This window comes from Felis catus, chromosome C2 (assembly GCF_018350175.1).
Source record: "Felis catus isolate Fca126 chromosome C2, F.catus_Fca126_mat1.0, whole genome shotgun sequence".
In the NCBI taxonomy this organism is placed as follows: Eukaryota; Metazoa; Chordata; class Mammalia; order Carnivora; family Felidae; genus Felis; species Felis catus.
The window spans coordinates 54664882-54679726 of NC_058376.1; the positions used below are offsets into that span (position 1 = coordinate 54664882).

At 40.3% G+C, this 14845-nt stretch overlaps 1 protein-coding gene across 7 annotated transcripts in view; it reads left to right on the forward strand.

Annotated features, from left to right (window-relative positions):
• Window positions 1–9970, forward strand: part of BBX (BBX high mobility group box domain containing) — a 286976-nt gene extending 277006 nt beyond the window's left edge. For all 7 annotated transcript variants that reach the window (XM_019839647.2, XM_003991606.5, XM_019839650.2 and 4 more), the window contains one exon: window positions 1284–9970. In XM_019839647.2, the coding sequence (XP_019695206.1) occupies window positions 1284–1371 (88 nt within the window). In that variant the 3' untranslated portion in view covers window positions 1372–9970. The remainder of the gene's footprint in view (window positions 1–1283) is intronic.
• The last annotated feature ends 4875 nt before the right edge of the window (window positions 9971–14845 follow it).

Here is a 14845-nt window from a genome sequence, read left to right on the forward strand (position 1 = left end):
AGAAACTTGGATTTAGTTGTAAAAAAGGTATAATTTGAATTTCTACAAAGCTGCTTTTGTTCCGTGTCATCTGAAGAAGATACGATGTGGAAAGGGTCAGGCCACTGGAAGCCTTGCTGCTGCATCACAGATTTTCAGCCCAGCGCTGTGCAACACAGACCACTGTAGGCCAGAGCAGTGAGCGCACCTTGTCTGGTCTTTGGTAGGCCTGTTGGGGAATGTCAGGGAGGTGCCCAAACCTGTCTTTTTAGAATGAGAAGCTCTGTGGAAATTAACCAAGAATTTGAAGGGTTCTCTTACAACCGTGAAGTAAATTTTTTCCTACTCATTAAACAAAAGCAGAATAAAAAATCGGCTAAGTTTGGTGTAGTTCAATCCAAATGATGGTTATTTATATGAATTTTCTTGTCTAGAGTTCTGTCTCTGCACGTGTTGATCTTACCCAAATTGTGCAGGTTTTCTCACACTTTAACGACGAGTCACTGCCTGCCTTCTTCCCCTTGCACTCCTGCTCTCCATGTGCCTGTGAGACTTTTCTTTAGTTAGGAGGGTTTCAGTGTTTTCATTCATTTGTGTTAGGGTCACAGGCCTCTGGTCTCCAGCCATTGCTTTAATTACACTTAAGTTTTAATATTACAGGCACCTGGGCAGCTCACTTGGTTAAGCGTCCCACTGTTGGTTTCAGCTCCGGTCATGATCTCACAAGTCGTGAGTTTGAGCTCCACATGAGAGGCCCTGTGCTGACAGCATGGAGCCTGCTTGGGATTCTCGGTCTCCCTCTGTCTCTGCCCCTCCCCCCCCCAAAAAAAAATAAATAAATAAATTGCGTTTATTATTATATGTCTTAGGAAATAATCCTGGAGGTTATCAATTAGTAGAGGAGAATTTTTCCCTTGGGCAGCTTGAGGAAAGGAATGGGTCCTGTTTTAATATCAGTGGATCAAGAGACTATTGTCTTAGAACCACTGCCCTTGACTAAAAGTTTTCCACTTCTTAGGGAGTTGCCCCAAATCTGTTGGTGCTTCAGATTTCATCTCTGCAAAATGGAGATGGTTGTTTGGGACACAGTGTGTTGTTGAGTCATGTGAGGTGAACTGAGATGAGAAGTTTTTCAAAAAACAATAAAAGCAGCAGCTAACAGTTTAAATAGCATCAGTAACAAGTCAACATTAGCTGTTAAACAAGATATTGGAAAGCTCTTATTGGTTACTCATCATCCTCTCCTGTGTCGGATAACATACTCTAAGTGGGTGATTTCTTTTGTTCTTCCTCTTGTTTTGCAGAGGTCAGAGGTCCACTCCGCTCACCCACGATGGACAGCCAAAAGAAATGCCACAGGCTCCTGTACTTATTTCCTGCGCTGACCAGTGAAGCGTCCTTTAATTGTAAAACATTGTGCTTTACCTACTACCCTAGCCTTGTCTTTACGGAGGGATGCTAGTGAGTCCATGTGGTGGAAAATATAGACTGCAAACAAGTGCTTGTTGCCCTACACGGCCCAGATTCACTTGAAGCAGAAGTTAGCATCCTGGGCCCGTTTGTTCTTTTGGAACCCAGAGTCTTTGAGGGTGAGGTTATCTGTCTGATAATGAGCAGAAACAGAATGATCCTGGAGCTTTGCTTTCTATTGAAGGCTTTTGACGGTAATAGGTGGTAACTTGGTAAAAGGCTGCCTTTACTGTAGATCATCCAGCATCTCTTTTACCAACCGGAGAGTGTGAAACTAGTTTCGTATATTACCTAGTTATTCTTTCAAAACAAAAACAAAAAACAAAAAAACAAAAACTGACGCACTGCACTAGTTATTATTAGATATTCTTAGTCTTTTTTGTACATGGAGATTTAAGTTCTAAGATGGTTTATATAATAGGTTATACCTACATTTATATTGTAGAATAATATTAAAAAGCCTGTTCCAGAGACCCCCAAGCAGCACGGGCAGGCACATGTACCATTGTTAGCGGTGTATGCTCGGCCTCGTGGTCCATATATTCTGCACTTTTATATTTGCCACCAGAGTGGTAGTTTGCTGGTGAAAAGGAAGAGAGAGAGAGAGAGAGAGAGAGAGAGAGAGAGAGAGAGAGAGAGAAAATTACAATTCTTACAAGCTGAGTTTTTTTCTTAGCCTTGAGTGACTAAGAAGAATTTGCTTGGGGCAAATTGTGGCAAATATTTTCCCAGACAGGGGAAGAGTCCTACAGATTACAGATTACTGATGTTTTCATGCCTTGAGGATTCTTTTATTTTTACACAGGGGTCTATGTGACCAATGGATCGTTCATACAAACAAAAAAAGAAAAATATTATTCAGAAGTGACCTTAGTATTACTTCACTATCCTAAACACATTGAAGACACTCACTTCATGTGGACTTTGAGCTACAGACCTTTTACATCCATCCCAGACAGACTGGACGGGTAGCAATTGCTATGCACAGCCTAATTGGCACTGCAGGTTTTTAGAGCCATTTTGAGTTGATGTTGTCAAGGAGGTGTTGAATGAATAAATGCCGAGGGAGGGATGCCTGACCAGAGTGGGATTCTTAGTCACAGATCCACCTGCAAGTTTGTTTCCTTTTTGTGTTTTGTTGCTTTCGGACATAAAACCAACCATACATATGCCAGTGCCAAGTGGATTACCTGGCTTATCCGAACATTCGACATACGACTTAACCACCTGACATTCACACTGTCTTGTTTCCTAGCAACACATGCAAAGTGATAAATCAAAATTAGTCGGAGGCTACCGAGTTTACAGGGTATTTGTTCCATAGCACAAAGTAGATCCCCACTCTTGCATCACAGCACAAACTACCAAATTTTAATTATTGGATTCCAGCAATAATTTTTATTGGTTTTCAAACTGGCGGAATTTTGATAGCGTTAGTTCGAGTTTGAAGCTTTTGAATTAGATCTCTAAATGATGACCGTTTACAAGGTTTTATCTAGCTTTCTTATTTATACTTGACTGAATTGTAATGATGATTTTTTTTTTCTAATCGTAATCTGACCTAATAGCCATACAAAAAACGACTCTATTAGTACTGACTAGGTTTAGCTTTTCATAGTTGTAGATATTACTTCAGTTTCGGTGCTGGAAAATATGTACAACATACTAACAATTGAAAAGAATATAGGGATTTGTTTGGGTTGTTTTTTTCTTCAAAGCAGGTAAAGAGGACAGCAGAGCATTGGAATGGTGTCCTCAAAAATGCATAAACATTGTGGGCGTGGAGGAAGAAGGATTTAGAAAGCTAGTTAGTCCGAGGTTAAAGCTTAACCCCATTCACGTAGAAATAAATCAGGTGAGCAGCCCCAGATTTTAGCATAATATTTTTACTATGATGCTGTTTTATTAATATTTTCTAAATTTCAAAACACAAAGTGAATGTTTGAAAATTGCTGGGTCCCAATGTTGGTGGCTGTTGGAGTTTTTGGACCACTTGCTAGCAGTGATTTAAAAATTATAATTAGCTAAAAATCCAAAAACAAAACAAAATGAAACAAAACAAAAACCAACAACAGAAATTGTTTGGTGCAGAACATGCACCTTGACAATGGTACTAACTTGTTATTCTCTAGAACACGTTAGAATAGATCTATTTTTGCCAGAGCACCGTCCTTCAATCCTCCAGTTACATTTCACTAGATTTCCTTAAGAGATTGCTGTATATTCATGGGACCTTTTTTAAAAAGAAGCAAAACAAAAGATTACTTTTTTCTATGTGATTAATATCTTACTTGATCTGCTTTTCCTAAACCTCAGTGGCTTTTCCCTTAGGCAGGGGTGGGGTGGGAGGGCAACCTACTGGATATGACTGTTTTCAGATACTTAAAAAAACAAAAAACACACAAAAAAAACTTTTTGTAGAAATGCTTAATTTTTAAGCGGTTAGGCACTGAGAGTAGCAGAAATCCTGCAAAGCTTTATAGTCCTTTAGACACTCGCCTTGTTGTTTCTCTGAGTGAAGTCTTGATTTCAATACTAGTGCTTTTCTCATGCCCTGAATCCGCTGGTGAGGGGTGTTGGCATTTTCAGGTAACAATATTTGTTAGCACAGATATTCCCAACCAACATGTAGTGCCCCCCCATCTACCATTTTCATTTCATTTATCTTATTCTTTTATATTTTGGAAAATCATATTGCTATGGTGTGTACCTTAATCTGCCAGCAAACACCATTGACACTAACATTTGTCCCACAAGCATCCTCAAGAGAAGAAGTTCTTGCACCTTATGTATATCTCAAGCAAACCAAAATACGATGCCTGCTTTGTTTTATTCTAAATTGTTGTATCATATCTTTCTGAAAAACCATTCTGAATCTAGTTGAAATTATCGATATTTATGCTTTTAACCTTAATTTCTGGATTCAAACCTGTATATAAATCTTTTGAAAAAAAATGTCCTAGCCCTTCTCTGTGATGCCGAAGTGGATGATTTAGTCTCAGATGGAGACGCAGTACTGTTCCAGTTTTCTTTAGCCTTTTATTTATTTAGTTGTTCTGGGTATTTTCCTATGTAATTTTGAAGTGTGTAGAGTATATTATAGTAACTGAAGCTGCAGCTGTAAGAAGCTGAGTGAAAGAAAAAAAAATACTGTAAGACATCCTTTTTAAGTTTTTATTTGTTTGGATAACTGTAAGGAGATCAGGAGAAGGAAACAACGTCCCACAGCCACATTGACGATACAGGTTCTTATCCCCAGATTAGGTTAGTTCCCAGATTTTAGATCAAACTGTAATTCATCAAAGCCCTTTTATAAGGATGAATCATACTGTTGTAATTCTGACAGTCTTTTTCCCACAAATACCAGAACTATGTTTGTTTAATTCTGTCAGAAGAGCTTTCTACCAATGCCATCTCAAAGCCATGCTGAAATCATTCCCATATTATCACTGATTCTGGTTCCTGCGATGGAACACTCCGAACAAAAAGGAGCATCTGAACTGGTCTGGTTATTTATATTCCAACATGTTTATTCCCTGTCACTTTCTTAGCAAGTCAGATGCTACTCCGCCTAAGTCATTTCATAAAATTTTGTTTGCACTCTGCAGTCTTTGGCTCATCGTATGGAAAAGTTTGCACCTATGTAAAATCTCAAGCAAATTATAAATTGATCCAGAACCAGGAGTAAGCTGGAAGCTGACACGTTTTGTTTATACAGTGTGGGAGGGAGGGAGGGTATCGAATAGCTCTGTTCCAAGTTTGGCGTTTGGCATTAATGTGAAGCAGTGGGACCATGCTGCCTGCTAAACTACTGTATGAATCCCAAGCGTTCTGGAGACCAGCAGCTGGAGCTGGAGGCCGGCACCCACCCAGCAGAGAAGAGCCACCGTGGCCTCGCTGGGGAGAAGGCAGGAAGTCCCGCCAGGCCTGGAATCAGCATTTGCAAAGGGAAAGTCGGGGTGTCCGTGATGCTGTTGAGGAGACTCACCTTTGATTGCACTGCTCCATAGAGCCCTCACATAAGGCCAATTCTAATGGGCTACCTCGGCTTTAAAAGTTAATTTCAGTAAGTCCTGTTTCAAAGGTCTGTCTTTTTTTTTTTTTTTTTTTTTTTGCTTCTACCTTCAGTGCCACTGTTTCCCACTGCAGTGTTTTGACTTCCCAAACCACCTTCTCCAGAGAGAACAATGTATTGCTGAAAATGGGCAGCAGAAGCAAATGTCATTATTACATTTGACCTATAAAGTATTCAGAGTGACTGCTAGGTGGAAATGAAAATTTAGCTCTCCCCACATAGGACCTTGTTTTGCACCTTATAAAGAGTGTACTAATTGTTAATTAGATGTTGCTTTTATTTATACAAGCATTCCCAAAGAGTTAGATTTGGATTTTGTTCTTACTTGAGTTTTTGGGGTTTTTAAAACTCATCTTATTTAGATTAACTAACATCATACTCACGTTAAGAAACAAGTTGTTCAGTTTATCTTACCAGATATGTCTGGTGAAGTATTCAGGGTTTGATGGACTGCTTTGCTTTAGTTTGGAAGTGATAGCTAAGTTTATTATACTCCATATTAAATCACCTTGTCCTTTTCACTGGGGACATTATTTTCTTTCTATTTCGGATCAAAGAAGTGACAACAAAAATAGTGAACAACAAGACAAATATATTTGATTCCCCCGATACAGCTCCCATCTGTGCTATGCTTTCCTTAAAAAACATAAGTACACATTTTCTTCACACACAAAAAATGCAAGTTTCGTCTCCTGGCCAAATTTTATTTGCGATGGTAGGATATATACTAATAAGTTGAAGGAGGAAACCGTCTACTAAGTTCTCTGGCCACTGTTATCTTGTTGCAGTCAGTGGTCAAAATTGATCCTGCCCTCAATTGGTTTTTGTGCACAGAACTAGTTGTCATGAAAATTACTACTCCTTCCAAAGATTGCCCGGTCACTTGGGCCATAACTGGTTACTGAGTAACAAGGACCTAATTCAATGCCTCCGAACCCTCCCACCTGCACCGCAGTCATACCTCACAGGCTCTAACGTGAATCACAAGGGCACGTGTGTTTCACCAACTAACACTGCTGGTCCTTGGCAGTTGCCGGGGGCCGGCCCATGTCCCTGGACGCCTCAGGTTAGCGCCTGGGCTCTCAGAACAGCAGAACTGGGGGTGGGGCAGGTCTGTGACCTGGAGCTCGGCACACGCTCAGCAACATTCTTCGCGTTTCATTAGCACTAAACAAGTCTCTTGCTCTCAGGAATTTGTCCAAAAAAGAATAAAAACCACCTGAGACTCCATTGTTCCAGATTATGAACTTTTCTCATAGGTTTGAATTGCTTACTTACATGTCCTAAATTAACCATGGCTTCATTTGACCACCAGGTCTTAAGTCTGTTGACAGTTTCAGCATGACTGAATTGCTCATTTTTTTGCTTTCAGAAATTGGCTTGGTTCTCTTTAGAGTTGGTGTAAACATGCCATGTAATAAATGATTTCCACTTAATGGTACAACAGAATTATTGCTTTCTTAGATGTATGTGTAGTAAAAGTCAATATACACATTTATATAATTTCTTTCTTCAAAATCTTATACTTAATTTGATATTTCTAAAAATTGCACATGTAAGTCATGTGTATAACATGCTAAAGTACTTTAACTGTGATCTTAAAACTGAATAAAAATATTTAATAAAAATTTGAAATATTTTAAAGATATTATTCAAATATCTTTCTTTACATTCACACCCCTGTCTGTAGAGTAAGTGCCTTCAGTATACCCTGTCTACTAAAAACAGTAGGGAAAACACTGTAACAAAAGATACTTCAGCTCTTTCAGAATGCAAATGATGACCTCCCCCAAACTGTTTCCTGATAGTCCCAGCGTTTGAGTGGCTTGGGCTGCTTCTCCCTAATGGGGAGAGGAGAAATCAGCCTGACAGAAGAAAGATCTGCTTCATTCTGCCACTTAGGAGCAGGGCCTCCCTGGGAAAAGCATGACCTTGAACATATCAACTCTCCCTGAACTGTAATAAAACTATGGAGGTGATAACCCGTAACCTAAAGTATAAATTCAGACCTCAGTCTTGCTGGATGCGATGTCCTGAACCTTAGAACTTTGGCTATGTTGTTTTAATCCTTCAGAAGAGCACACACACATAGTATATAAATACAGAGTATAATGATACCACAGGCTTTGTTCAGACAGAGTTGGCTTCAAAGTCTGGTTCCACTTACCCATTTATCATTGGGCTTTTCGACCTCCTTGAACCCCACTTCAATTACAAAATGATGGTGGTGATAATGCCTCCTCACACTTCTGCTCGGATGAAAAAAAATACTTATGAAGTTAGGGCCTGTAACAGAAATGTTCATCAAATGGGAATTGTTGATTTTATGATTTTTTATTCCGACTCAAAAGTTGATATGTTTATGTATATTTGAAAGAGACCCTAAGTATAGCTAGCTTCCTGTTTAAACTTGTAAGGGCCTGCTGCATGAGGAGTAAGCTATAGCAGGAAATACAATACGGTGTAAAACTCAATATGTTAAATTCACATTAGGCAACTCACGCTTGTGTATGTAGCACTATGGGATTTTTCCATAAAATTAGTCTGCCTGATGAATTACATGTCCAGTACTCCAGGACGCTTTTTTTTTTTTTTTAATTACTAGGAATGAAATGTGTTGTAGTGATGATGGAAGCTCCATACCAAAGAATATAAATTCTATTAGAAAAAAAGATAACGGGTTAGACGTGTGTGGTTTTATGGTTCTATATGTATTACACAGATCTGTCCTTTGGGGTAGAACATAGTCTCTTGCAAGGAAACAAAACAGTTATCACTAAGTGAGCTAAAAGTAATACCACTGACTCCATTCCATACAACTGAAAGAACATAAAATCGTTAATCGTAATTTTTCAGCAACCTTTTCACCTTTTGAAACTATGGAAAATTTCAAACATGCAAAGGTAAGAGGCTAGCAGAGTGAATTCCATAGACCCATCACCCACCCAGCTTCAACAAATACTAATATTTTCCCAATTCTTGTTTCATTTGTATTTTACCCATTTTTCCTTCATTTCATCTCCCAACCCTAGCTATGCATATCCAAGAAGTGTGATTTCATGTATAAATACTTCATATACAGCCTTTAAAAACAAATATTTTGATATGCACAAATTTTCTTTTTTTAATGTATCGCCTCCTCACGCTTCCAAAAATATGTTTGTTTCCTGCCCAAAGCAAAAGGAATCCGTGAGCCACAGGAAGAGTCGTGCTGGAGGGAAGATAATTTGGAATTTGGTTATGCTGTTCCCGCTGAGTGTCTCTAGATTTACCTTTCTTGACCCAGTGTTCAGAAGAGAGCTTCATCGGAGAGACCCTTTTCTTGGCATGTCTTTATTTGTTTATTTTCAGCCTTGCTTTTTATGACCTTTCCCTTTTTTCCAGACAGTGTCTAAAAAGTCCCAAGGGCTAAAACTTTTATAATTTTATATAAAACTTTAACAAACTTGTATGTCCTCTACACTTTTCCCTCCACTGGTGTTCCCACTCGGGTTTTTCTCTCTCAGACTTACAAGAGTGAAATCTGTGGAGGAGAACAGTGGAGACAAAATTTTAGATGAGCTCTGGAAAGCGGGTTGCCAAAAGGTTGAAAAAATCTGGAACCCTGAGTCAACAGGCCAGAAATTAAAAGCGTAAAATGAAGTCGCTCCTGGAAGAGAGAAAATGGTAACTCTACTTTACGGCTCAACCCACTTGGAGATCCCTCACCCTAGGGAATTTTATAAAAGGTCATTTTGTCTCAAGGTTGTGTATTGCAGAAGTCAGAAAAGAAAAATGTGAAGATTGAAAGTTTCTTGAGAATGATGGAGGGTGAAAGGGGAAAAGGGAAAGTTCAGACAAACAGGTCTTTCCAGTTCGATGTCTGAAAGTCAAAATGGTTTTAAAGCCAGCATGAAAATATTTCCAAGAAATGTACTCAAGTATCAGTGATTACATTTTCCTGGTTTGTACTACTATTGGGCTGTGGAGCTTATGAAAGGCACCTTGAATACATACGATTCATATCTTCCAGAACCAAGCATGAAAGTACTGAAAAGATATACAAACAGTGGAAATATACTTGGTAGATGCAGAAATAGGCAATGATTTGCCATCTAATTTGAAGCATGTATTTGAAGTATAATAGGAAAGCTGTATGATACAATTTTAAATTATTTTTCCTCCAAGATATTCTATAATTCTTGAAACTGGAGAAATTCAGATGATGTTTTATAATTTTAAATTTTCATTTCTCCCATACTATCTCTTAGGCATTTATACATTTATAAGTATACTAGAAATAAAAGAGCAATATTCTGCACAGTCCTAGAAGAGCTAAGCCCTTTTTGTAAATAGAATATGAGGTATTTAACACACTGATGCTAGCCTCACCTTCATTAAAATTGTTATTGTATATCAATCAAAATCAAGACTGTATTGTTAGAATAAAATTGCTTAAAAACCCTGCTCTGTTCCACTTCTCTGTTCAAAGCCCATGAAAATTATTTCACCTCACTTGCTTTGGCTCCAGGAGAGTTCTTTGTGATCCACACCTCACGTCCATTCAATAGTTTACGTCATGCTCCTGTAACAATCTAATCATTCAGCAGAACTGCAGTGGATGACTGCTATTGGATACCTGCTAAGTACCAACAAGACAGTCTTCTGGGGTGTATAGTCTAGTGGGGGGGGGGGGCGTGTGCTCTGGTGGGGGCTAGAGATATGCATCTTTAATTGAAATGCAATATGGATGAGGTTGGGCATGAGAATCAAAGGCTGTCAGGAAGAAGCTACATATAAACTCATGAGAAACATAATATGCATTTTGAAGGCTTTAAGGGGAGAAAATGGGAATGTGTTACTGTTCTACTTCAAAATTTTTATTTTTTTAAAGTCCTTTTTCATAGAAGAGATCTTGGCACAAGAGCTGCTAAGACAAGGCCACAGATCTCTGAGAATGACAAAAGTGAGACAAGTGTTTGGGGGAGATCCATGATGCTGTGCACTTCCTTTTGGTGTGTTGAGGCATGGGGCATCCCAGCTATGTTGACTCCAGGGCTGATGTGCAGTTAGCACATCAGCTCAGCCTTGACACAGCCTAGGAATATTTGAAATGGTAAGGTCAAGCAGCATGATTTAAGCGTTTGGCCTTAAGAGTCAGAGGTAATTTTGATAGCCAGAGAGTGTGATTCTCTGACTTCTTTTCCTTCTCCCTTGGCTGTATCCTTTCCTCAACCTTAGTCCCAACTCTTGCATGTTACTGAAGTGCAATCTTTCCAATTGTTGCACTTGTCTTCAGCAATAGCACACCTCCCTGCTTTTGCACCCTGTGCACACAAAGGCTGTATCTGATGGCCCTTTCTTCTCTACTGGGGATATTTGTAAGATCTTCATGGCGGGGTGAATGACTCAAGAACCCTTTTGCTCCAAGAGGATTCCTGGAACAAGATGGGACCGCTGTGAAGGATTTGGGTCTGAACTGTACATGTGAGACTTTATTTGCTAATCCTCGACCATTGAAAAGGACTTCACTCCAGGAACTACCTATTATCTAGTAGGACAGCAGGATTACTTCCCCTTTGGTAGAATGGAAGGTGGTGTATCTACTTTTTACATTAAATGTTCATCTCAGTATGGCCAAATCATACTGCCTCCAGCTTTTTAGGGATTGATAGTTAAAGGAATTCTTTTAGCTCCAAAAACATCTGCTTTAAAAAGCAGGATGATCTCTCTCAGGTTTGCAGACTGCACTGTAACTCATGCATGAATTCAGAAAGGTTTTAGAAATTTTAAAGAGTTTAATTTGGAGTTCATCAGGCATCTGTCTGTGGCCCCCCAAAGACCATCAGTGAGATCTGTGTTGCCAAAAGGCTTCATTGGTCTTCCTTTCCCCACTTCCCAAACATCTAACTTTCCATGAGTGGGTTGCCCATGTAGCAACATTTCTTAGAGACCTAGTTGTGCTGAGGACCCAGCTGAGGCAGCAGGAGCAATGACAGTCTTCACCTCCACAAGTCCACCTGACAGGGCACCTGGAATTCGAAGGCAAATGCAGAGCATTGACTGTCAAGCATGCCACAGTCCTCTGTAGGACACTGTTCAAACTAGAATCAGACTAACATCTTTTATATATGAACATTTATCCATGTGAATTCCTTTTTTTGGGTTCCTCTTTCACTCCTACCCACACATCCAATATTCCATATGCCTTCTTTTAAGAAACAAATGGTTTTCTGGTCCGGGTGCGCACTTTTCTCTTCCGAGTTGCCTTTGGGTGACATTCTAGCCTGCCGCCACCACCTGCTCCTCAGCCAAAGATCTATTTTAGGTAGAATCTGTCCCAGTGTTTCAGCCTACTGCAGAGAGCAGCATCAGTAATTGGTAGGACAAATGAACAGAGTCATAAATTAGCCGATGAATACTATTTCCTGGGGCAGAGCAGGCTTTCGCTAGCAGTCAAAGACAAGGCACAGCCAACCAAGTGGCAAGACTGCACAGCAGGTGGGACCCTGGAAGACACCCCAGTCATGGAGCAGGGAACCGTTCATTTTTCCCTGACGGTTCTCCTTCCCCTGCTGAAGAGCACTGGCTGAGGGGACAATCTTCCGGGTCTTAGAACAGAGATGAGATTTCTGAGATTAAATTGCTACAGATGAGCAACGCTGTTCACACTTCCCGGTCACATTTTTATTTTTCCTCCCAGTCAACTTTATTTTAGGGTTAAAACTTTTTAACTTGAACGTTAACCTTATAATAGCTTAAGCCCTTACCATACACACACACATAGTTATCAGTTTGAAAATCAGGCAGAAGAGTGATCCATTTCATGTGTCAGGGAGCAAGAACGTCCTGTCCCCTCTCTGGCCGGACTAAGAACCAATTTGACACGAGACGGATTAACAGGAGAAAATCAAATTTAAGACTGTACCTACGGGGATCCACATGGAGACGGAATTCCAAAGATAGGCAAACCAAGGTATAGATGTCATCCAGAACTAAGGAGAAGCGGGGAGGGGGCTGGCACTTTGGAGGAAAAGAAAGCAATTCACAGGAAGATGAAAAAGAGTAAACGTTTGATAAACACATGTTTGCTGGCAATTCAGAAACGATGACCATAGAAGACTTGGATCAGTCAGGCCCTGCCAGGTTCCTCCCTGTCTACCACACCTAGTTCTCATCCTAATGTAAGGATCTATGGTGACAGTTCTCTTCCTGGAGCAGGTCTTCTATCTTAATTCTTTGTAGGCATTTAAAGTAGAGATCAAGAGCTTTTCCGAAATCTGTTGGGTGTTGATTGCTTTTTAACTCAACGTCATCTTCATGCCACAGTGGCCCGTCTTGTGGCAGCCTGCCCTCTCCCCCCAACACATGTAAATAAGACCTGCCTGTGGTCCCAGGACACAAAATAAAACCTAACAAATGGGCACTTCTATCCTCTACCTGTTTTTAAAAATAAAGCTAGTCTTTAATAGCACTTACATGGCACTTACACCCAACATGTTTAAATAGAATTATATGTGCTTCAAATTCACTACAGTCTGATCCACATTTTCCAGTTTTAAAGGTACAATTTTTCCCAATTGCCCATGAGCTGCCCGTTTCACTGAGCGATCTGCAACAACATTGTATAAACCTAATTATGTTCATTTCTGTGGGGCCATTTGTTCCTTGACATCCACACCAGGTAAGTGTAACTCAGTTTATAAATCATCAGTTTATAAATCTTCTCCTCTAACCTCCTTGCACTTCTTTAACCTGAATTGAAGGACCTACTTCTCACTTACTGTCAGAGGCAGAATGTCTGGCTCCTTCCCAGATCAATAGATGCACCATCGCCTTACGACAAGGCCTCCAGGGAGCCGCAGAGAGGACAGAGCTACCAGACGCCTGAGTTCATTTGCACTTTCCACTTGGCTATGATTATCAGCCAGAGAATATTCTCCTGAGATGGATGAGATCGGGTCTATTTCAAATGACTTCGAAAGGACAATGCTGTCATCGCATACTTGAGGAAATTGCCGGCTGTACAGAGGAAGAGAAGTGACTTTCTGAAATGTGATAGTGAAGCATGACTGTAAAATGAAAAGCAATTTAAATGTATTACTGGACAAAAACCATTAGCCCAATGAACATAAATAACCTTACTGAGGAAGGGCACCTGTTTCCAAATAACTTCTCCTTAGTTTCAGGGGAATTTCTCTCTTACTGGAAGGCCCTTGAGTGTCATTAAAGGGGTTTGCAACTGAAACATGCTATCAAGGAGTCAGATTTTTCCACTTGTGTAAACAACTCCATTGAAATTACTGTGACTTTTTTTTTTTTTTTCCAGGCAGGGAAGCCAGTAACAACTGGTCTAACTAGAACCAGGCAATTTCGCTTTCTGAAAGAAGGGTTGTCAACTCCTGATGATTCCTCTCGGATTATCCTCACAGATGCTGCCAAATTCCTGTTGACATCACCCACACCATTAGCCACTCCATTAAATTCTTTGTATGGTTAATGCTGTCTTTATTTAAACCGATTCAGCAAGAACTAGAAGAGGCTTTAAATCTCAAAGCTCAGAAAGGATGCAAAACGCAGAGACCCCGATGCCGCCTTAGGCTGGACCTGTGAATCCAGGTAGGTAGACGTTTGCACGTGGGTCCCCATACCTGGATGATGTCATTGGAGTTATCCACAATGCAGAGTTATCGTCATGATTTCATAACTACACTAGCAGTACACTGAGAGTTTATGCAGTTTCCTAACATGCCCCTAAGTCTCACGGTGTGGTACCCTCCTCCCAGGAAATTGAGACTGTAGAGTAAGACTTGGGCGGAGGGGGAGGGGAATTGTTGGCAACTCTAGCAAATGTGTTCACCGCTGAGCCAAAATGCAATACATCAGTTCACAAAAAGAGAGGGCTTCACTTTTTTGTTCTAGTATTGTTTATTGCTGTTTACTTGTTTGCCAAAAGAGGAGAGGGGGTTTCTAGGACTATCATCTTGGAATCTCTGTCTCAAAATAGTTGCTCCCCAAGGGGACCTGGACTACAGGCACCCCAAGATGGAGACTGATAACTGAGGAAAGTGGGGTGAGGGCTGCCAGGTGCAAGGCCTCTGAAAACCAGGTCCTCTTGAATATAAATCTTCAGCCCGGCACAAACAAAAAACAGACATCCCCACTGGAGCCAAGTTGCCAGGAGGGGGACCCATTCCGTACAGTTCTGTGCACTCACTAGCACTGTGCCAGCACACGACAGGCAACCAGAAAACCCCGTGTCTCTAATGTGAGCACCACAACATCTACTTCCATTTTATGGATGCAATGAGATACTACATTTGAACAAATTTTGTGAACTTT